The sequence below is a fragment of the Coregonus lavaretus genome, assembly GCF_964263955.1.
Source record: "Coregonus lavaretus genome assembly, contig: HAP1_SCAFFOLD_227, whole genome shotgun sequence".
NCBI classification, from domain to species: Eukaryota; Metazoa; Chordata; class Actinopteri; order Salmoniformes; family Salmonidae; genus Coregonus; species Coregonus lavaretus.
The window spans coordinates 260,001-276,971 of record NW_028157256.1 but is presented as its reverse complement, the minus strand read 5'-3'; the positions used below and the strand labels follow the sequence as shown (position 1 = coordinate 276,971).

Sequence of the window (16,971 nt, the reverse complement as noted above, 5' to 3'; positions counted from 1 at the left end):
AAAGTATTCAGACCCCTTGACTTTTTCCACATGTTACGTTACAGCCTTATTCTAAAATGGATTAAATAAAAAGAAATCCCTAGCAATCTACACACAATACCCCATAACAACAAAGCGAAAACAGGTTTATAGAAATCTTTGCAAATTTATTAAAAATAAAAAACAGAAATACCTTATTTACGTAAGTATTCAGACCCTTTGCTTTGAGACTCGAAATTGAGCTCAGGTGCATTCTGTTTCCTTTGATCATCCTTGAAATGTTTCTACAACTTGTTTGGAGTTCACCTGTGGTAAATTCAATTGATTGGACATGATTTGGAAAGGCACACCCCTGTCTATATAAGGTCCCACAGTTGACAGTGCATGTCAGAGCAAAAACCAAGCCATGAGGTCGAAGGAATTGTCCGTAGAGGTTCGAGACAGGATTGTGTCGAGGCACAGCTCTTGGCAAGGGTACCAAAAAATTTTTGCAGCATTGAAGGTCCCCAAGAACACAGTGGCCTCCATCATTCTTAAATGGAAGAAGTTTGGAACCACCAAGACTCATCCTAGAGCTGGCTGCTGGGGCAAACTGAGCAATTGGGGAGAAGGGCCTTGGTCAGGGAGGTGACCAAGAACCCGATGGTCACTCTGACAGAGCTCCAGAGTTCCTCTGTGGAGATGGAAGAACCTTCCAGAAGGACAACCATCTCTGCAGCACTCCACCAATCAGGCCTTTATGTAAGAGTGGCCAGACGGAAGCCACTCCTCAGTAAAAGGCACATGACAGCCCGCTTGGAGTTTGCCAAAAGGCACCTAAAGGACTCTCAAACCATGAGAAACAAGATTCTCTGGTCTGATGAAACCAAGATTGAACACTTTATCCTGAATGCCAAGCGTCATGTTTGGAGGAAACCTGGCACCATCCCTACGGTGAAGCATGGTGGTGGCAGCATCATGCTGTGGGGATGTTTTTAAACATCAGGGACTGGGAGACTAGTCAGGATCGAGGGCAAGATGAACGGAACAAAGTATAGGGAGATCCTTGATGAAAACCTGCTCTAGAGCTCTCAGGACCTCAGACTGGAGCGAAGGTTCACCTTGCAACAGGACAACGACCCTAAGCACACAGCCAAGACAACGCAGGAGTGGCTTCTGGACAAGTCTCTGAATGTCCTTGAGTGGCCCAGCCAGAGCCCAGACTTGAACCCGATCAAACATCTCTGGAGAGACCTGAAAATAGCTGTGCAACAACGCTCCCCATCCAACCTGATAGAGCTTGAAAGGATCTGCAGATAAGAATGGGAGAAACTTCCCAAATACAGGTGTGCCAAGCAAGGTCAAGCTGCTCCCACAACAGCTCAATAGGGTTGAGATCCGGTGACTGTGCTGGCCACTCCATTATAGACAGAATACCAGCTGACTGTTCCTCCCTAAATTGTTCTTGCATAGTTTGGAGCTGTGCTTTGGGTCATTGTCCTGTTGTAGGAGGAAATTGGCTCCAATCAAGCGCCGTCCGCAGGTTATGGCATGGCATTGCAAAATGGAGTGATAGCCTTCCTTCTTCAATATCCCTTCTACCCTGTACACATCTCCCATCACATTGCCTCCACCATGCTTGACAGATGGCATCAAGCACTACTCCAGCATCTTTTCATTTGGTCTGCGTCTCACAAATGTTCTTCTTTGTGATCCGAACACCACAAACTTTGATTCGTCTGTCCATAAGTCTTCCTCTGTCCAGTGTCTGTGTTCTTTTGCCCATCTTCATCTTTTCTTTTTATTGGCCAGTCTGAGATAGGGCTTTTTCTTTGCAACTCTGCCTAGAAGGTCATTATCCCGGAATCGCCTCTTCACTGTTGATGTTGAGAATGGTGTTTTGCGGGTACTATTTAATGAAGCTGCCAGTTGAAGACCTGTGAGGCGTCTGTTTCTCAAACTAGACACTCTAACTTTTATCATGAATTTTTTTATCAAGTAAATTGTTGAGTGCATTTTTGGAAATAATGATGTAGTCAATTCTTGAATAGCTTTTCTTACTTTGAAAATAAAAAGGACTAGTATTTTGTAGTTGGGAATAGTCATCTCCAGGTGTCCTGTAGAATATTTGTAGGGATGACATTTTACAGCCTCTTTGGAGGCTCCCTAAATGTGCCTTTTTTTTATGAATGTGTCTGTCAATCTCATTGAATGTATGATTTAGTTCACCTGCTAAAATAATACTTCCTGTCTGGATTTGATCTAACACCAGATTTGCCCCTGGTGGGATATATAATGATATCTGTGTATTTTTCACCAATTCAACTTCAGAAAACAGCCTTCTTGGTCCATGTGCTTCTTTTTAATATAGCAACACAACAAGCACCAAAACATAGGCACTTGTTTTGTAGGCAAGAACAGAGTTAGCCCATGTCATGTTAGGTCATTCTTCTACAAATTGCTGAACATTCTAACTGTACAGAAGAACGTAACATATAAAAATGTCCATTGGTAAGTGGGAAACAAACTCTCATACTGATAACTGCACTGATGTTAAGTTAACATCTGTAACCTTATCCTTCTCATGCAGATTTCTATTGGAAGCCTTGGAGGACCTCGACACGAGCCTCCGGAAACTAAATTCGAGGCTCTTCGTAGTACGAGGCCAGCCCACAGACGTCTTTCCAATACTTTTCAAGGTGAGAAGAAATGAGTGACCAAATGAGCAAGGATGACAAATCTGGTATTATAATAATAATATAAATAATATGCCATTTAGCAGATGCTTTTATCCAAAGCGACTTACAGTCATGCGTGCATACATTTTTGTGTATGGGTGGTCCCGGGGATCGAACCCACTACCCTGGCGTTACAAGCGCCGTGCTCTACCAGCTGAGCTACAGAGGACCACATGGTAAGTGTAGATAGACTGAAAAGCACTCCCAGACAGACCCGTCTCCACATTTGCAGCGCTGCACATGACCGCTGAGCTTCAGCCTCGCTAACTGCTGTGGTAAAGATTTCACACACCACTTCAATATGTCAGATTGCTTATGACACCCAGATGCAATGGTATTAAACTCTAAATAAAAGGACACAGGGCGGCAAGTCCATGTACATTTTCTCTTTGTTTATGTGCACCCCCCTACTGTTTCTTGCCCACACTGTGCACCTAGGCAACGCCATTAGTGTTGATACGATACACAACCGTGTCAGTCCGAATGGGTTCAATCGCAAGGCAGTTGTTTGTGCCTTCTGTGAAGCAATACCCGGTGACACCCAGACAGACACCGCTGTGAGCTGTAGTCAGGATAAGGGGTACTGACTCAATGGTTAAGGAATGGCTAAATGTTGGTGATGTTCCTCCGAGTGTAGCTGGTTTTCCAGTATTGTCTTCAAATGCATATTTGCATAGAATATTCAGGTAGGGTAATCGACCAGTTTTGAAGGGGCATGAATTATGCAAGACCAGTAACTGGATGCCTCGACTCGTCTACGGAGTCACACACTATACTTCATTCCTGTTGTGTACGGGTGCATCAAAGCTGAGACCAAGAGACTGAGAAACTTCTATCTCAAGGCCATCAGACTATTAAACAGTCACCACTAGCCTTAGTCACTGTTCTAGCCAGCTACATTTACATTTACATTTACATTTTAGTCATTTAGCAGACGCTCTTATCCAGAGCGAGCTACCATGGGGCACTCTACCCTGCACCTTAGAGACTGCTGCCCTATGCACAGATGCATTGGACACTGGTCACTTACTGTTTTACCCACTTTATATGTACAGTGGGGAAAAAAAGTATTTAGTCAGCCACCAATTGTGCAAGTTCTCCCACTTAAATAGATGAGAGAGGCCTGTAATTTTCATCATAGGTACACGTCAACTATGACAGACAAATTGAGAAAAAAAAATCCAGAAAATCACATTGTACGATTTTTAATGAATTTATTTGCAAATTATAGTGGAAAATAAGTATTTGGTCACCTACAAACAAGCAAAATTTCTGGCTCTCACAGACCTGTAACTTCTTCTTTAAGAGGCTCCTCTGTCCTCCACTCGTTACCTGTATTAATGGCACTTGTTTGAACTTGTTATCAGTATAAAAGACACCTGTCCACAACCTCAAACAGTCACACTCCGAACTCCACTATGGCCAAGACCAAAGAGCTGTCAAAGGACACCAGAAACAAAATTGTAGACCTGCACCAGGCTGGGAAGACTGAATCTGCAATAGGTAAGCAGCTTGGTTTGAAGAAATCAACTGTGGGAGCAATTATTAGGAAATGGAAGACATACAAGACCACTGATAATCTCCCTCGATCTGGGGCTCCACGCAAGATCTCACCCCGTGGGGTCAAATTGATCACAAGAACGGTGAGCAAAAATATCAGAACCACACGGGGGGACCTAGTGAATGACCTGCAGAGAGCTGGGACCAAAGTAACAAAGCCTACCATCAGTAACACACTACGCCGCCAGGGACTCAAATCCTGCAGTGCAAGACGTGTCCCCCTGCTTAAGCCAGTACATGTCCAGGCCCGTCTGAAGTTTGCTAGAGTGCATTTGGATGATCCAGAAGAGGATTGGGAGAATGTCATATGGTCAGATGAAACCAAAATATTTTATTTGGTAAAAACTCAACTTGTCGTGTTTGGAGGACAAAGAATGCTGAGTTGCATCCAAAGAACACCATACCTACTGTGAAGCATGGGGGTGGAAACATCATGCTTTGGGGCTGTTTTTCTGCAAAGGGACCAGGACGACTGATCCGTGTAAAGGAAAGAATGAATGGGGCCATGTATCGTGAGATTTTGAGTGAAAACCTCCTTCCATTGCAAATAAATTCATTAAAAATCCTATAATGTGATTTTCTGGATTTTTTTTTCTCATTTTGTCTTTCATAGTTGACGTGTACCTATGATGAAAATTACAGGCCTCTCTCATCTTTTTAAGTGGGAGAACTTGCACAATTGGTGGCTGACTAAATACCTTTTTGCCCCACTGTATATACTGTATTCTAGTCATTGAACACTGGTCACTTTAATAATGTTTCATACAAAACACATCATTATATGTACAGTGGGGAGAACAAGTATTTGTTACACTGCCAATTTTGCAGGTTTTCCTACTTACAAAGCATGTAAAGGTCTGTAATTTTTATCATAGGTACACTTCAACTGTGAGAGACGGAATCTAAAACAAAAATCCAGAAAATCACATTGTATGATTTTTAAGTAATTAATTTGCTTTTTATTGCATGACATAAGTATTTGATCACCTACCAACCAGTAAGAATTCCGGCTCTCACAGACCTGTTAGTTTTTCTTTAAGAAGCCCTCCTGTTCTCCACTCATTACCTGTATTAACTGCACCTGTTTGAACTCGTTACCTGTGTAAAAGACACCTGTCCACACACTCAATCAAACAGACTCCAACCTCTCCACAATGGCCAAGACCAGAGAGCTGTGTAAGGACATCAGGGATAAAATTGTAGACCTGCACAAGGCTGGGATGGGCTACAGGACAATAGGCAAGCAGCTTGGTGAGAAGGCAACAACTGTTGGCGCAATTATTAGAAAATGGAAGAAGTTCAAGATGACGGTCAATCACCCTTGGTCTGGGGCTCCATGCAAGATCTCACCTCGAGGGGCATCAATGATCATGAGGAAGGTGAAGGATCAGCCCAGAACTACACGGCAGGACCTGGTCAATGACCTGAAGAGAGCTGGGACCACAGTCTCAAAGAAAACCATTAGTAACACACTACGCCGTCATGGATTAAAATCCTGCAGCGCACGCAAGGTCCCCCTGCTCAAGCCAGCGCATGTCCAGGCCCATCTGAAGTTTTCCAATGACCATCTGCATGATCCAGAGGAGGAATGGGAGAAGGTCATGTGGTCTGATGAGACAAAAATAGAGCTTTTTGGTCTAAACTCCACTCGCTGTGTTTGGAGGAAGAAGGATGAGTACAACCCCAAGAACACCATCCCAACCGTGAAGCATGGAGGTGGAAACATCATTCTTTGGGGATGCTTTTCTGCAAAGGGGACAGGACGACTGCACCGTATTTAGGGGAGGATGGATGGGGCCATGTATCGCGAGATCTTGGCCAACAACCTCCTTCCCTCAGTAAGAGCATTGAAGATGGGTCGTGGCTGGGTCTTCCAGCATGACAACGACCCGAAACACACAGCCAGGGCAACTAAGGAGTGGCTCCGTAAGAAGCATCTCAAGGTCCTGGAGTCGCCTAGCCAGTCTCTAGATCTGAACCCAATAGAAAATCTTTGGAGGGAGCTGAAAGTCCATATTGCCCAGCGACAGCCCTGAAACCTGAAGGATCTGGAGAAGGTCTGTATGGAGGAGTGGGCCAAAATCCCTGCTGCAGTGTGTGCAAACCTGGTCAAGACCTACAGGAAACGTATGATCTCTGTAATTGCAAACACAGGTTTTTGTACCAAATATTAAGTTCTGCTTTTCTGATGTATCAAATACTTATGTCATGCAATAAAAAGCAAATTAATTACTTAAAAATCATACAATGTGATTTTCTGGATTTTTGTTTTAGATTCCGTCTCTCACAGTTGAAGTGTACCTATGATAAAAATTACAGACCTCTACATGCTTTGTAAGTAGGAAAACCTGCAAAATCGGCAATTTATCGAATACTTGTTCTCCACACTACCTATTGTCCATTTATAGTCCGGTCTCTGACATTGCTTGTTCTGATATTTCTTTATTTTTCTGGATTATGTGTGTATTGTAAAAAAAGTACAATAATTACTGCACTGTTGGAGCTAGAAAAACAAGCATTTCGCGATAACATATGCAAAATGTAAATAGATTTTGATCTAAGACCCCACTCTCTCCCACCCCCCAAATTCTCCCCACTTTCCCCCTCCAGGAGTGGAATGTCACCCGGCTGACCTTCGAGTACGACTCGGAGCCCTATGGGACGGAGCGCGACGCCACCATCCTGAAGATGGCGCAGGACTTTGGCTTGGAGACGCGCGTCAGGAACTCCCACACGCTTTACAAACTGGCCAGGTCAGAGTTCATTTAATCTCCTCATGCCGCCACTGAGCACCTCACCACCAGCTTAGTGGCAGAGCTCTGGGTTGAAGTTCCCCTTTGGACACAGATCTAGGATCAGTTTACCATCCCCACAGCTTAAATGTAACCATTTGGAGGTGAATGCTAAACTGACCTCAGATCAGTGTTTTGGAGCATCTTAATCCCGTGTTGCTCTCGTCTGATATTAGTTGAATGTTTGTCTGTGGTGGTGTTTGCCTCCCACGAGATCTGCCATTTTGTTGTTGATGTTTATAAACACGGATCAATATTCATTATTGGTCTGGCACTTTGAAATGCAGGACAGTTAACAAATATCGGTCAGCATTTATCCAGAACAGAGGCCTACATGTATAGAAATGGCCTTTAATACATTTCATTCACTCTTTTCACTTCTTTTGAATGGCGTTTGCAAAAGTAACAGTTGGCCTAATAGAGTGACTTTGACATTTTTTGCACAGCTGTGCTCCTCACTGGATAATTTCTTGGATGCCCGATCTCTGCTGGTATCGCTTTTCCTTCAACTGAGAAATTATTGATGTGATACAAGCTGACAAGGTCTGAATTGCAGGCAGGATAGCAAAAATCCTTGCAGTCTTTTGTATGGACATCTCTGTTGCCTTGGTCTCCAGTGGATTGTGACTAAAAAAAACAGTGACACGAGTGTCTGGATGGCACAGAGTGGAGTGGCATTTTTCTCTCAGAGATGCATACTGGCACACGTGTCCAGACACACAAGTCCAACCGGTGTCAGCGACGTGACACGGGGCGTGGGTTCTCATCAGCCTCACCGTCAGCCCCAACGATTTTAAGTGAAAGAGCAAATGGGAGTGTTTCATAGGGCGAAACCAGTCCAAGATAAGAAGGCATTGCTTCACTGCTGCTCAGACACAGGCATATGAGGCAGGGCTGGGAGAGGACATGCACACAGATCATCTGATTAGACTGTGTGTGTTTGCTGTGTAGCGCCTGAGTGTGAGGAACCCTCTGTGTCTACTGCCTACGGTCCTGTCAAAGGGTGGCTTATGGCATTCAGGCATTGTCTATGGCCTTGCTGTGCCAGCATGGGGACTAGCCTAAATGAATGGTTAGCCTCTACGTTCCTGAGCCCAGTAGACTGCTGCTGTGTCCATGTGTGGGATAAATAGCTTGAGCACAGCAGACATTCAACTAGGGCCATCTACAGTGCCTTCAGAAAGTATTCATACCCCTTGACTTATTCCACATTTTGTTTTGTTACAGCCTGAATTCAAAATGGATGAAATCAATGTTTTTCACACCCATCTGCACACAATACCCCATAATGACAAAGTGACAACATGTTAAACATTTCAATGCACATTTGATTGAAAAATGAAATACAGAAATATCTAATCTACATAAGTATTCATACCCCTGAGTCAATACATGTTAGAATCACCTTTGGCAGCGATTACAGCTGTGAGTCTTTCTGGGTAAGTCTCTTAAGAGCTTTGCACACCTGGATTGGACAATATTTGCTCATTAAAGAGTCCATTTAAGTTGTAAGTCTGACAAGGGACTGCTGGTAAAGTAAAGACCAGTCACTATTCACTTGAAGCATTTTTCTTCAAAGATTCAGGCTGATAGTGGGTCTGGTGATGAGGGCAGGTTCAGGCTGATAGTGGGTCTGGTGATGAGGGCAGGTTCAGGCTGATAGTGGGTCTGGTGATGAGGGGAGATTCAGGCTGATAGTGGGTCTGGTGATGAGGGCAGGTTCAGGCTGATAGTGGGTCTGGTGATGAGGGGATATTCAGGCTGATAGTGGGTCTGGTGATGAGAGGAGATTCAGGCTGATAGTGGGTCTGGTGATGAGGGGAGATTCAGGCTGATAGTGGGTCTGGTGATGAGGGCAGATTCAGGCTGATAGTGGGTCTGGTGATGAGGGCAGATTCAGGCTGATAGTGGGTCTGGTGATGATTTTTTTCTTCAAAGAATTAGGATCCCACATGCTGTTGGTAGTCGTTATCTAAATGTGTGTGAATCTGTTTAACATTTAAGGAGGAGGAGAGAGTGATGAGAGAGGAAGAGGAGGAGAGTGATGAGAGTGTAGGAGGAGGAGGAGGAGTGATGAGAGTGATGAGAGAGGAGGAAGAGTATGATAGGAAATAGTGATGGGGTAGAAATCAATGGTTACATATCCCAATTATTCTTTTTGGAAGATATTATATCGATATTTGACTCAAAGTATCGATTAGTAAAATATATATATATATATATATATATATATATATATATATATATATATATATATACACACAGTACCAGTCAAAAGTTTGTACACCTACTCATTCCATTGTTTTTTTTGTTTTGTTTTTTTACTATTTTCTACATTGTAGAATAATAGTGAAGACATCAAAACTATGAAATAACACATATGAAATCATGTAGTAACCAAAAAAGTGTTAAACAAATCAAAATACATTTTATATTTTAGATTCTTCAAAGTAGCCACCCTTTGCCTTGATGATAGCTTTGCACACTGTTGGCATTCTCTCAACCAGCTTCATGAGGTAGTCACATGGAATGCCTTCTTAAAAGTTAATTTGTGTAATTTCTTTCCTTCTTAATGCGTTTGAGTCAATCGGTGGTGTTGTGACAAGGTAGTGGGGGTATACAGAAGATAGCCCTATTTGGTAAAAGACTAAGTCCATATTATGGCAAGAACAGCTCAAATAAGCAAAGAGAAACAACAGCCCATCATTACTTTAAGACATGAAGGTCAGTCAATACGGAACATTTCAAGAACTTTGGAAGTTTCTTCAAGTGCAGTCACAAAAACCATCAAGCGCTATGATGAAACTGGCTCTCATGAGGACCGCCACAGGAAAGGAAGACCCAGAGTTACCTCTGCTGCAGAGGATAAGTTCATTAGAGTTAACTGCACCTCAGATTACAGCCCAAATAAAGGCTTCACAGACTTCAAGTAACATACACATCTCAACATCAACTGTTCAGAGGAGACTGTGTGAATCAGGCATTCATGGTCGAATTGCTGCAAAGAAACTACTACTAAAGGACACCAATAAGAAGAAGAGACCTGCTTGGGCCAAGAAACACGAGCAATGGACATTAGACCGGTGGAAATCTGCTTGGTCTGATGAGTCCAAATTTGAGATTTTTGGTTCCAACCGCTGTGTCTTGGTGAGATGCAGAGTAGGTGAACGGATGATCTCCGCATGTGTGGTTCCCACCGTAAAGCATGGAGGAGGAGGTGTGATATTGTGGGGGTGCTTTGCTGGTGACACTGTCTGTGATTTATTTAGAATTCAAGGTACACTTAACCAGCATGGCTACCACAGCATTCTGCAGCGATACGCCATCCCATCTGGTTTGGGCTTAGTGGGACTATCATTTGTTTTTCAACAGGACAATGACCCAAAACACACCTCCAGGCTGTGTAAGGGCTATTTTACCCAGAAGGAGAGTGATGGAGTGCTGCATCAGATGACCTGGCCTCCACAATCACCCAACCTCAACCAAATTGAGATGGTTTGGGATGAGTTGGACTGCAGAGTGAAGGAAAAGCAGCCAACAAGTGCTCAGCATATGTGGGAACACCTTCAAGACTGTTGGAAAAGCATTCCTCATGAAGCTGGTTGAAAGAATGCCAAGAGATGTCATCAAGGCAAAGGGTGGCTACTTTGAAGAATCAACATTTAAATTTTTATTTGTTTAAATTTTTTGGGGGGTTACTACATGATTCCATATGTGTTATTTCATAGTTTTGATGTCTTCACTATATTCTACAATGTAGAAAATAGTACAAATAAAGAAAAACCCTTGAATGATTAGGTGTGTCCAAACTTTTGACTGGTACATGTATATATTTTAATTGTTTCCTTTGCTACTGTAGGTAGCGTTAGCTAGCGCTAGTCGGCTGTACCTGTGCCAAAACTCTGGTATTTTTCATCCTATCGCTTGTTCTCGATCTAAAATGGTGAGCCAATTTTAGTTTTCTCATGCTCTCTCTAGTCTCTCTGCAGCAGACATACGGTGAGCAATATGTTTGGAACATAAAATCGCACTATTCGAATCGCAATACATATAGAATCATGAGAATACCAATACATATGGTATCGTAATAATATTGTGAGGTCCCTGGCAATTCCCAGCCCAAATGGGAAAAGGTTAGATGAGAGAAGACAGATAGAGAGGGGAAGATTTACTTCTCTTGACTTGAAGGGAGACCCCCCCCCCCGCAAAAAAACAACAACCTCCACATGATGTCTTTTTGTCTTACCTGTTGATCCAGAACAAGCACACACGGTCAATTACAGTCTCACGCCTGATCATTTCCTCCCAGGGTTTGCTGTCCCCTGTTGGTTGTGAGATGATATCACCGTCACACTACACAGCATGTGCTGAGGGGAGCTCTGCAGCAGTCAGCCATGGCCTAGCGCCAGACAAGGAGGCTCTGTCCTGATAGAGAGAGCGGTGCACAGTGTTCCCACTCTAACTATAGCCCAATATCTTTCAGTCTGTTTTTCTCTTCTTTTTTTTTTTTCTTTCTGCTCGGCGAAGCACAAAAACTACGAATGCCCTGACTTCTGCAGAGGCCATATCACAGTAAATACTTATGAATGCCCTGACTTCTGCAGAGGCCATATCACAGTAAATACTTATGAATGCCCTGACTTCTGCAGAGGCCATATCACAGTAAATACATATGAATGCCCTGACTTGTGCAGAGGCCATATCACAGTAAATACATATGAATGCCCTGACTTCTGCAGAGGCCATATCACAGTAAATACATATGAATGCCCTGACTTGTGCAGAGGCCATATCACAGTAAATACATATGAATGCCCTGACTTGTGCAGAGGCCATATCACAGTAAATACATATGAATGCCCTGACTTGTGCAGAGGCCATATCACAGTAAATACATATGAATGCCCTGACTTCTGCAGAGGCCATATCACAGTAAATACATATGAATGCCCTGACTTCTGCAGAGGCCATATCACAGTAAATACTGCACGGCCAATGCAGATGTCAGATTGACCATGCAGAGCCTCTCATAAATACACACTGCTCAAAACGGTTGTTTTTTCAAAGGTTGATTTCTATTAGTGTCTCAGAAGAACATCACTAATTTATCACGTACCTTGCAGAAAGCCTACAAGCCATCCAAGTCCCCCCAAAAGACCTATGATAGATTACCAGGATTACATTTTCTAGGTAAGCTTTTTAGATGTCCCAGGCACAGCTATTAGTAATCTGAATGTCCTGAATTATGTTGACTTGTAAATGCTAGTCTGCTGCTGCAGCCGTGCCGCTGGGCTAATTAGAAGACTGTGACCTTCAGTGATGCAGACTTGGGTATTAACTGTGATGACACACTGGCACAGCACATGCTGCGTCTGTTGTACTGAGGTAAACAACACGTTGGTTAGAAAACGTTTCCCTCTCGTGTGTCTGTGTGCACGCTTGATTCCCTCCCCCGAACATCCTGTCCTCGGATCAGGACTGTCTGTTTACGAATGGTTCCCCTCTGGGTTTCATTATAACCCTTGGCTGCCATTGTGGCTCTGTGAAGGATTGATGACGTGGCAGGGGCTGAGATGCCAGATGCAAGGAAATACTCCTAAAATGAAGCAACTGTTAATCTATATCTGTGAAAGACAGGAACAGACTCTGGTCTCTCCCTCTCCTTATAGGAACAGACTCTGGTCTCTCCCTCTCCTCACAGGAACAGACTCTGGTCTCTCCCTCTCCTTATAGGAACAGACTCTGGTCTCTCCCTCTCCTCACAGGAACAGACTCTGGTCTCTCCCTCTCCTTATAGGAACAGACTATGGTCTATCCCTCTCCTTACAGGAACAGACTCTGGTCTCTCCCTCTCCTTATAGGAACAGACTCTGGTCTATCCCTCTCCTTATAGGAACAGACTCTGGTCTATCCCTCTCCTTACAGGAACAGACTCTGGTCTCTCCCTCTCCCTATAGGAACAGACTCTGGTCTCTCCCTCTCCTTACAGGAACAGACTCTGGTCTCTCCCTCTCCTCAAAGGAACAGACTCTGGTCTCTCCCTCTCCTCACAGGAACAGACTCTGGTCTCTCCCTCTCCTTATAGGAACAGACTCTGGTCTCTCCCTCTCCTCACAGGAACAGACTCTGGTCTCTCCCTCTCCTTATAGGAACAGACTATGGTCTATCCCTCTCCTTACAGGAACAGACTCTGGTCTCTCCCTCTCCTTACAGGAACAGACTCTGGTCTCTCCCTCTCCTTACAGGAACAGACTCTGGTCTCTCCCTCTCCTTATAGGAACAGACTCTGGTCTCTCCCTCTCCTTATAGGAACAGACTCTGGTCTCTCCCTCTCCTCACAGGAACATACTCTGGTCTCTCCCTCTCCTTATAGGAACATACTCTGGTCTCTCCCTCTCCTTACAGGAACAGACTCTGGTCTCTCCCTCTCCTTATAGGAACAGACTCTGGTCTCTCCCTCTCCTTATAGGAACAGACTCTGGTCTCTCCCTCTCCTTATAGGAACAGACTCTGGTCTATCCCTCTCCTTACAGGAACAGACTCTGGTCTATCCCTCTCCTTACAGGAACAGACTCTGGTCTCTCCCTCTCCTTATAGGAACAGACTCTGGTCTCTCCCTCTCCTTATAGGAACAGACTCTGGTCTCTCCCTCTCCTTATAGGAACAGACTCTGGTCTCTCCCTCTCCTCACAGGAACAGACTCTGGTCTCTCCCTCTCCTTATAGGAACAGACTCTGGTCTATCCCTCTCCTTACAGGAACAGACTCTGGTCTCTCCCTCTCCTTACAGGAACAGACTCTGGTCTCTCCCTCTCCTTACAGGAACAGACTCTGGTCTCTCCCTCTCCTTATAGGAACAGACTCTGGTCTCTCCCTCTTCTCATAGGAACAGACTCTGGTCTCTCCCTCTTCTCATAGGAACAGACTCTGGTCTCTCCCTCTCCTCACAGGAACAGACTCTGGTCTCTCCCTCTCCTTATAGGAACAGACTCTGGTCTCTCCCTCTCCTTATAGGAACAGACTCTGGTCTCTCCCCCTCCTTATAGGAACAGACTCTGGTCTATCCCTCTCCTTACAGGAACAGACTCTGGTCTCTCCCTCTCCTTATAGGAACATACTATGGTCTCTCCCTCTCCTTACAGGAACAGACTATGGTCTCTCCCTCTCCTTACAGGAACAGACTCTGGTCTCTCCCTCTCCTTACAGGAACAGACTCTGGTCTCTCCCTCTCCTTACAGGAACAGACTCTGGTCTCTCCCTCTCCTTACAGGAACAGACTCTGGTCTCTCCCTCTCCTTACAGGAACAGACTCTGGTCTCTCCCTCTCCTTACAGGAACAGACTCTGGTCTATCCCTCTCCTTATAGGAACAGACTCTGGTCTATCCCTCTCCTTATAGGAACAGACTCTGGTCTCTCCCTCTCCTTACAGGAACAGACTCTGGTCTCTCCCACTCCTTACAGGAACAGACTCTGGTCTCTCCCTCTCCTTACAGGAACAGACTCTGGTCTCTCCCTCTCCTTACAGGAACAGACTCTGGTCTATCCCTCTCCTTACAGGAACAGACTCTGGTCTCTCCCGCTCCTTACAGGAACAGACTCTGGTCTCTCCCTCTCCTTATAGGAACAGACTCTGGTCTCTCCCTCTCCTTATAGGAACAGACTCTGGTCTCTCCCTCTCCTTACAGGAACAGACTCTGGTCTCTCCCTCTCCTTACAGGAACAGACTCTGGCCTCTCCCTCTCCTTACAGGAACAGACTCTGGTCTCTCCCTCTCCTCACAGGAACAGACTCTGGTCTCTCCCCTTCTTATGAATCCAGGATGTGGCCTTTTGTTCAAAACTGATGAAAAAAATCTAATCCAGACGAGGGCTTTGCTTTGAAAAAGTTACATCAGCAGCTCAGCGTAATGAAGCAGTACCTCACATGATTGGTGGTTTGCTATACAGGCTACCCATTGGCTCTGCCACAGAGCAGACAATACTTCATCAATTTGCAACTGATTATCAAATTATTATTCCTAGCCGAACTACTGTAGGATCGTATTAATTAAAGCACACCGTAGCCAAATACTGTAGCAAAACTTGTGCAATGGAAAGTTTAGGTAGTCCCTCCCTGTTTCAGTCCATTTTCTTCCATTTGGTAGCTAATGAATACGACCTGGTTAGTGAACACCTGTGGTTTCACTGTTCTAGGATCATTGAGATGAACAACAACATGCCCCCGTTGACCTTCAAGCGCTTCCAGGCCGTCGTCCAGCGGCTGGAGCTGCCCAAGAAGCCCCTCCCCACTGTCACCCGGCAACAGATGGACTGCTGCCAGACATGCGTCGCTGCCAATCACGACGAGCGTTACAGAGTGCCCTCCCTCGAGGAACTAGGTGAGGCACTCGTGTGTGTGTGTGTGTGTGTGCGCGCCTGCCTGGGGTGTGTATGTGTTGGTATCTCTCATCATGGTCTGATAGTGATAAGTGGATTTAATTGTGAATGAAGGAATGAATTTGACAACAACAAAAAATATCGGGCAGGTTTTAAGACTCACGGCTTGGGTCCTGCTGCGTGGAGGGGCGGGGAGACTGAGGCACTGGAGAGACTGAACTATCACATGGACCAAAAGGTGAGTCACCTGATCTGGGTGTATCCAGGCCTGGCATAGTGACCGGCCGGCCAGGACTCCCTGGCCACCTCCATCACAAACACTGAAGATAATGTTAGTGTGGATGCTTATTCAAGTACTTTGCCTAGTGATCAACCTACAGTATGTTTTAGTAGACCTACATAGTGTGATCGCTAATTTGCAATCATGACTAGTCACGTGTGGACCTAACTGATCAATACGCTGATGGATGTTCCACCGCCTCACTTAGAATTCTAGAAGAGCCTGTGGAATAAGTTCTTCCCTCTTTGGCACTCCCAATGTGAATGTCTGCCCTACGTCAAGTTCAACCTCATGTTCATCTTTATTGTGGGTGACCTATGAACCCTACCATACAAAACATCAAACAAAAACCATCAATGCTGTTCTAACATTCATACATCTATCCAGACCACTGGAGCTAAACTCAATATCCTACAACTAACACCTATTGCTGATGACTACATTACCCATGATTCTTTGCTCGGTCCCTAGGGCTGGATGGTGAACTTGGAGCGTCCGAGAATCAGTGTGTCTTCCCTGATGGCCAGTCCCACAGGCCTGAGTCCCTACCTCCGTTTTGGCTGCCTCTCCTGTAGAACCCTCTACTACAGACTCAGAGAGCTCTACGTGATGGTGAGTTCCCTAGATCTCTGCTGTTCCTAGAGATCTGCTGCTCTGCTCTTCCCTAGATCTCTGCTGTTCCCTAGATCTCTGCTGTTCCCTAGATCTCTGCTGCTCTGCTGTTCCTAGATCTCTGCTGCTCTGCTGTTCCTAGATCTCTGCTGCTCTGCTGTTCCTAGATCTCTGCTGCTCTGCTGTTCATAGAGCTCTGCTGCTCTGCTGTTACTAGAGCTCTGCTGTTACTAGAGCTCTGCTGTTACTAGATCTCTGCTTCTCTGCTGTTCCTGAAGCTCTGCTTTTCCTAGATCTCTGCTGCTCTGCTGTTCCTAGATCTCTGCTGCTCTGCTGTTCCTAGATCTCTGCTGCTCTGCTGTTCCTAGATCTCTGCTGTTCCTAGATCTCTGCTGCTCTGCTGTTCCTAGAGCTCTGCTGCTCTGCTGTTACTAGAGCTCTGCTGTTACTAGAGCTCTGCTGTTACTAGATCTCTGCTTCTCTGCTGTTCCTGAAGCTCTGCTGTTCCTAGATCTCTGCTGCTCTGCTGTTCCTAGATCTCTGCTGCTCTGCTGTTCCTAGAGCTCTGCTGTTCCTAGAGCTCTGCTGTTCCTAGATCTCTGCTGCTCTGCTGTTCCTAGAGCTCTGCTGTTCCTAGAGCTCTGCTGTTCCTAGAG

General features: G+C 45.0%; 1 protein-coding gene across 1 annotated transcript in view; it reads left to right on the top strand.

Annotated features, from left to right (window-relative positions):
* Nucleotides 1–16,971, top strand: part of LOC311125632 (cryptochrome-2-like) — a gene marked incomplete at both ends in the record, with an annotated part of 24,469 nt that overhangs the window by 4,599 nt on the left and 2,899 nt on the right. Inside the window, 5 exons of the mRNA XM_084199665.1 lie at nt 2,549–2,657; nt 6,867–7,009; nt 15,241–15,425; nt 15,573–15,661; nt 16,175–16,315. Coding sequence (XP_084055791.1) covers nt 2,549–2,657; nt 6,867–7,009; nt 15,241–15,425; nt 15,573–15,661; nt 16,175–16,315 — 667 coding nt within the window. The remainder of the gene's footprint in view (nt 1–2,548; nt 2,658–6,866; nt 7,010–15,240; nt 15,426–15,572; nt 15,662–16,174; nt 16,316–16,971) is intronic.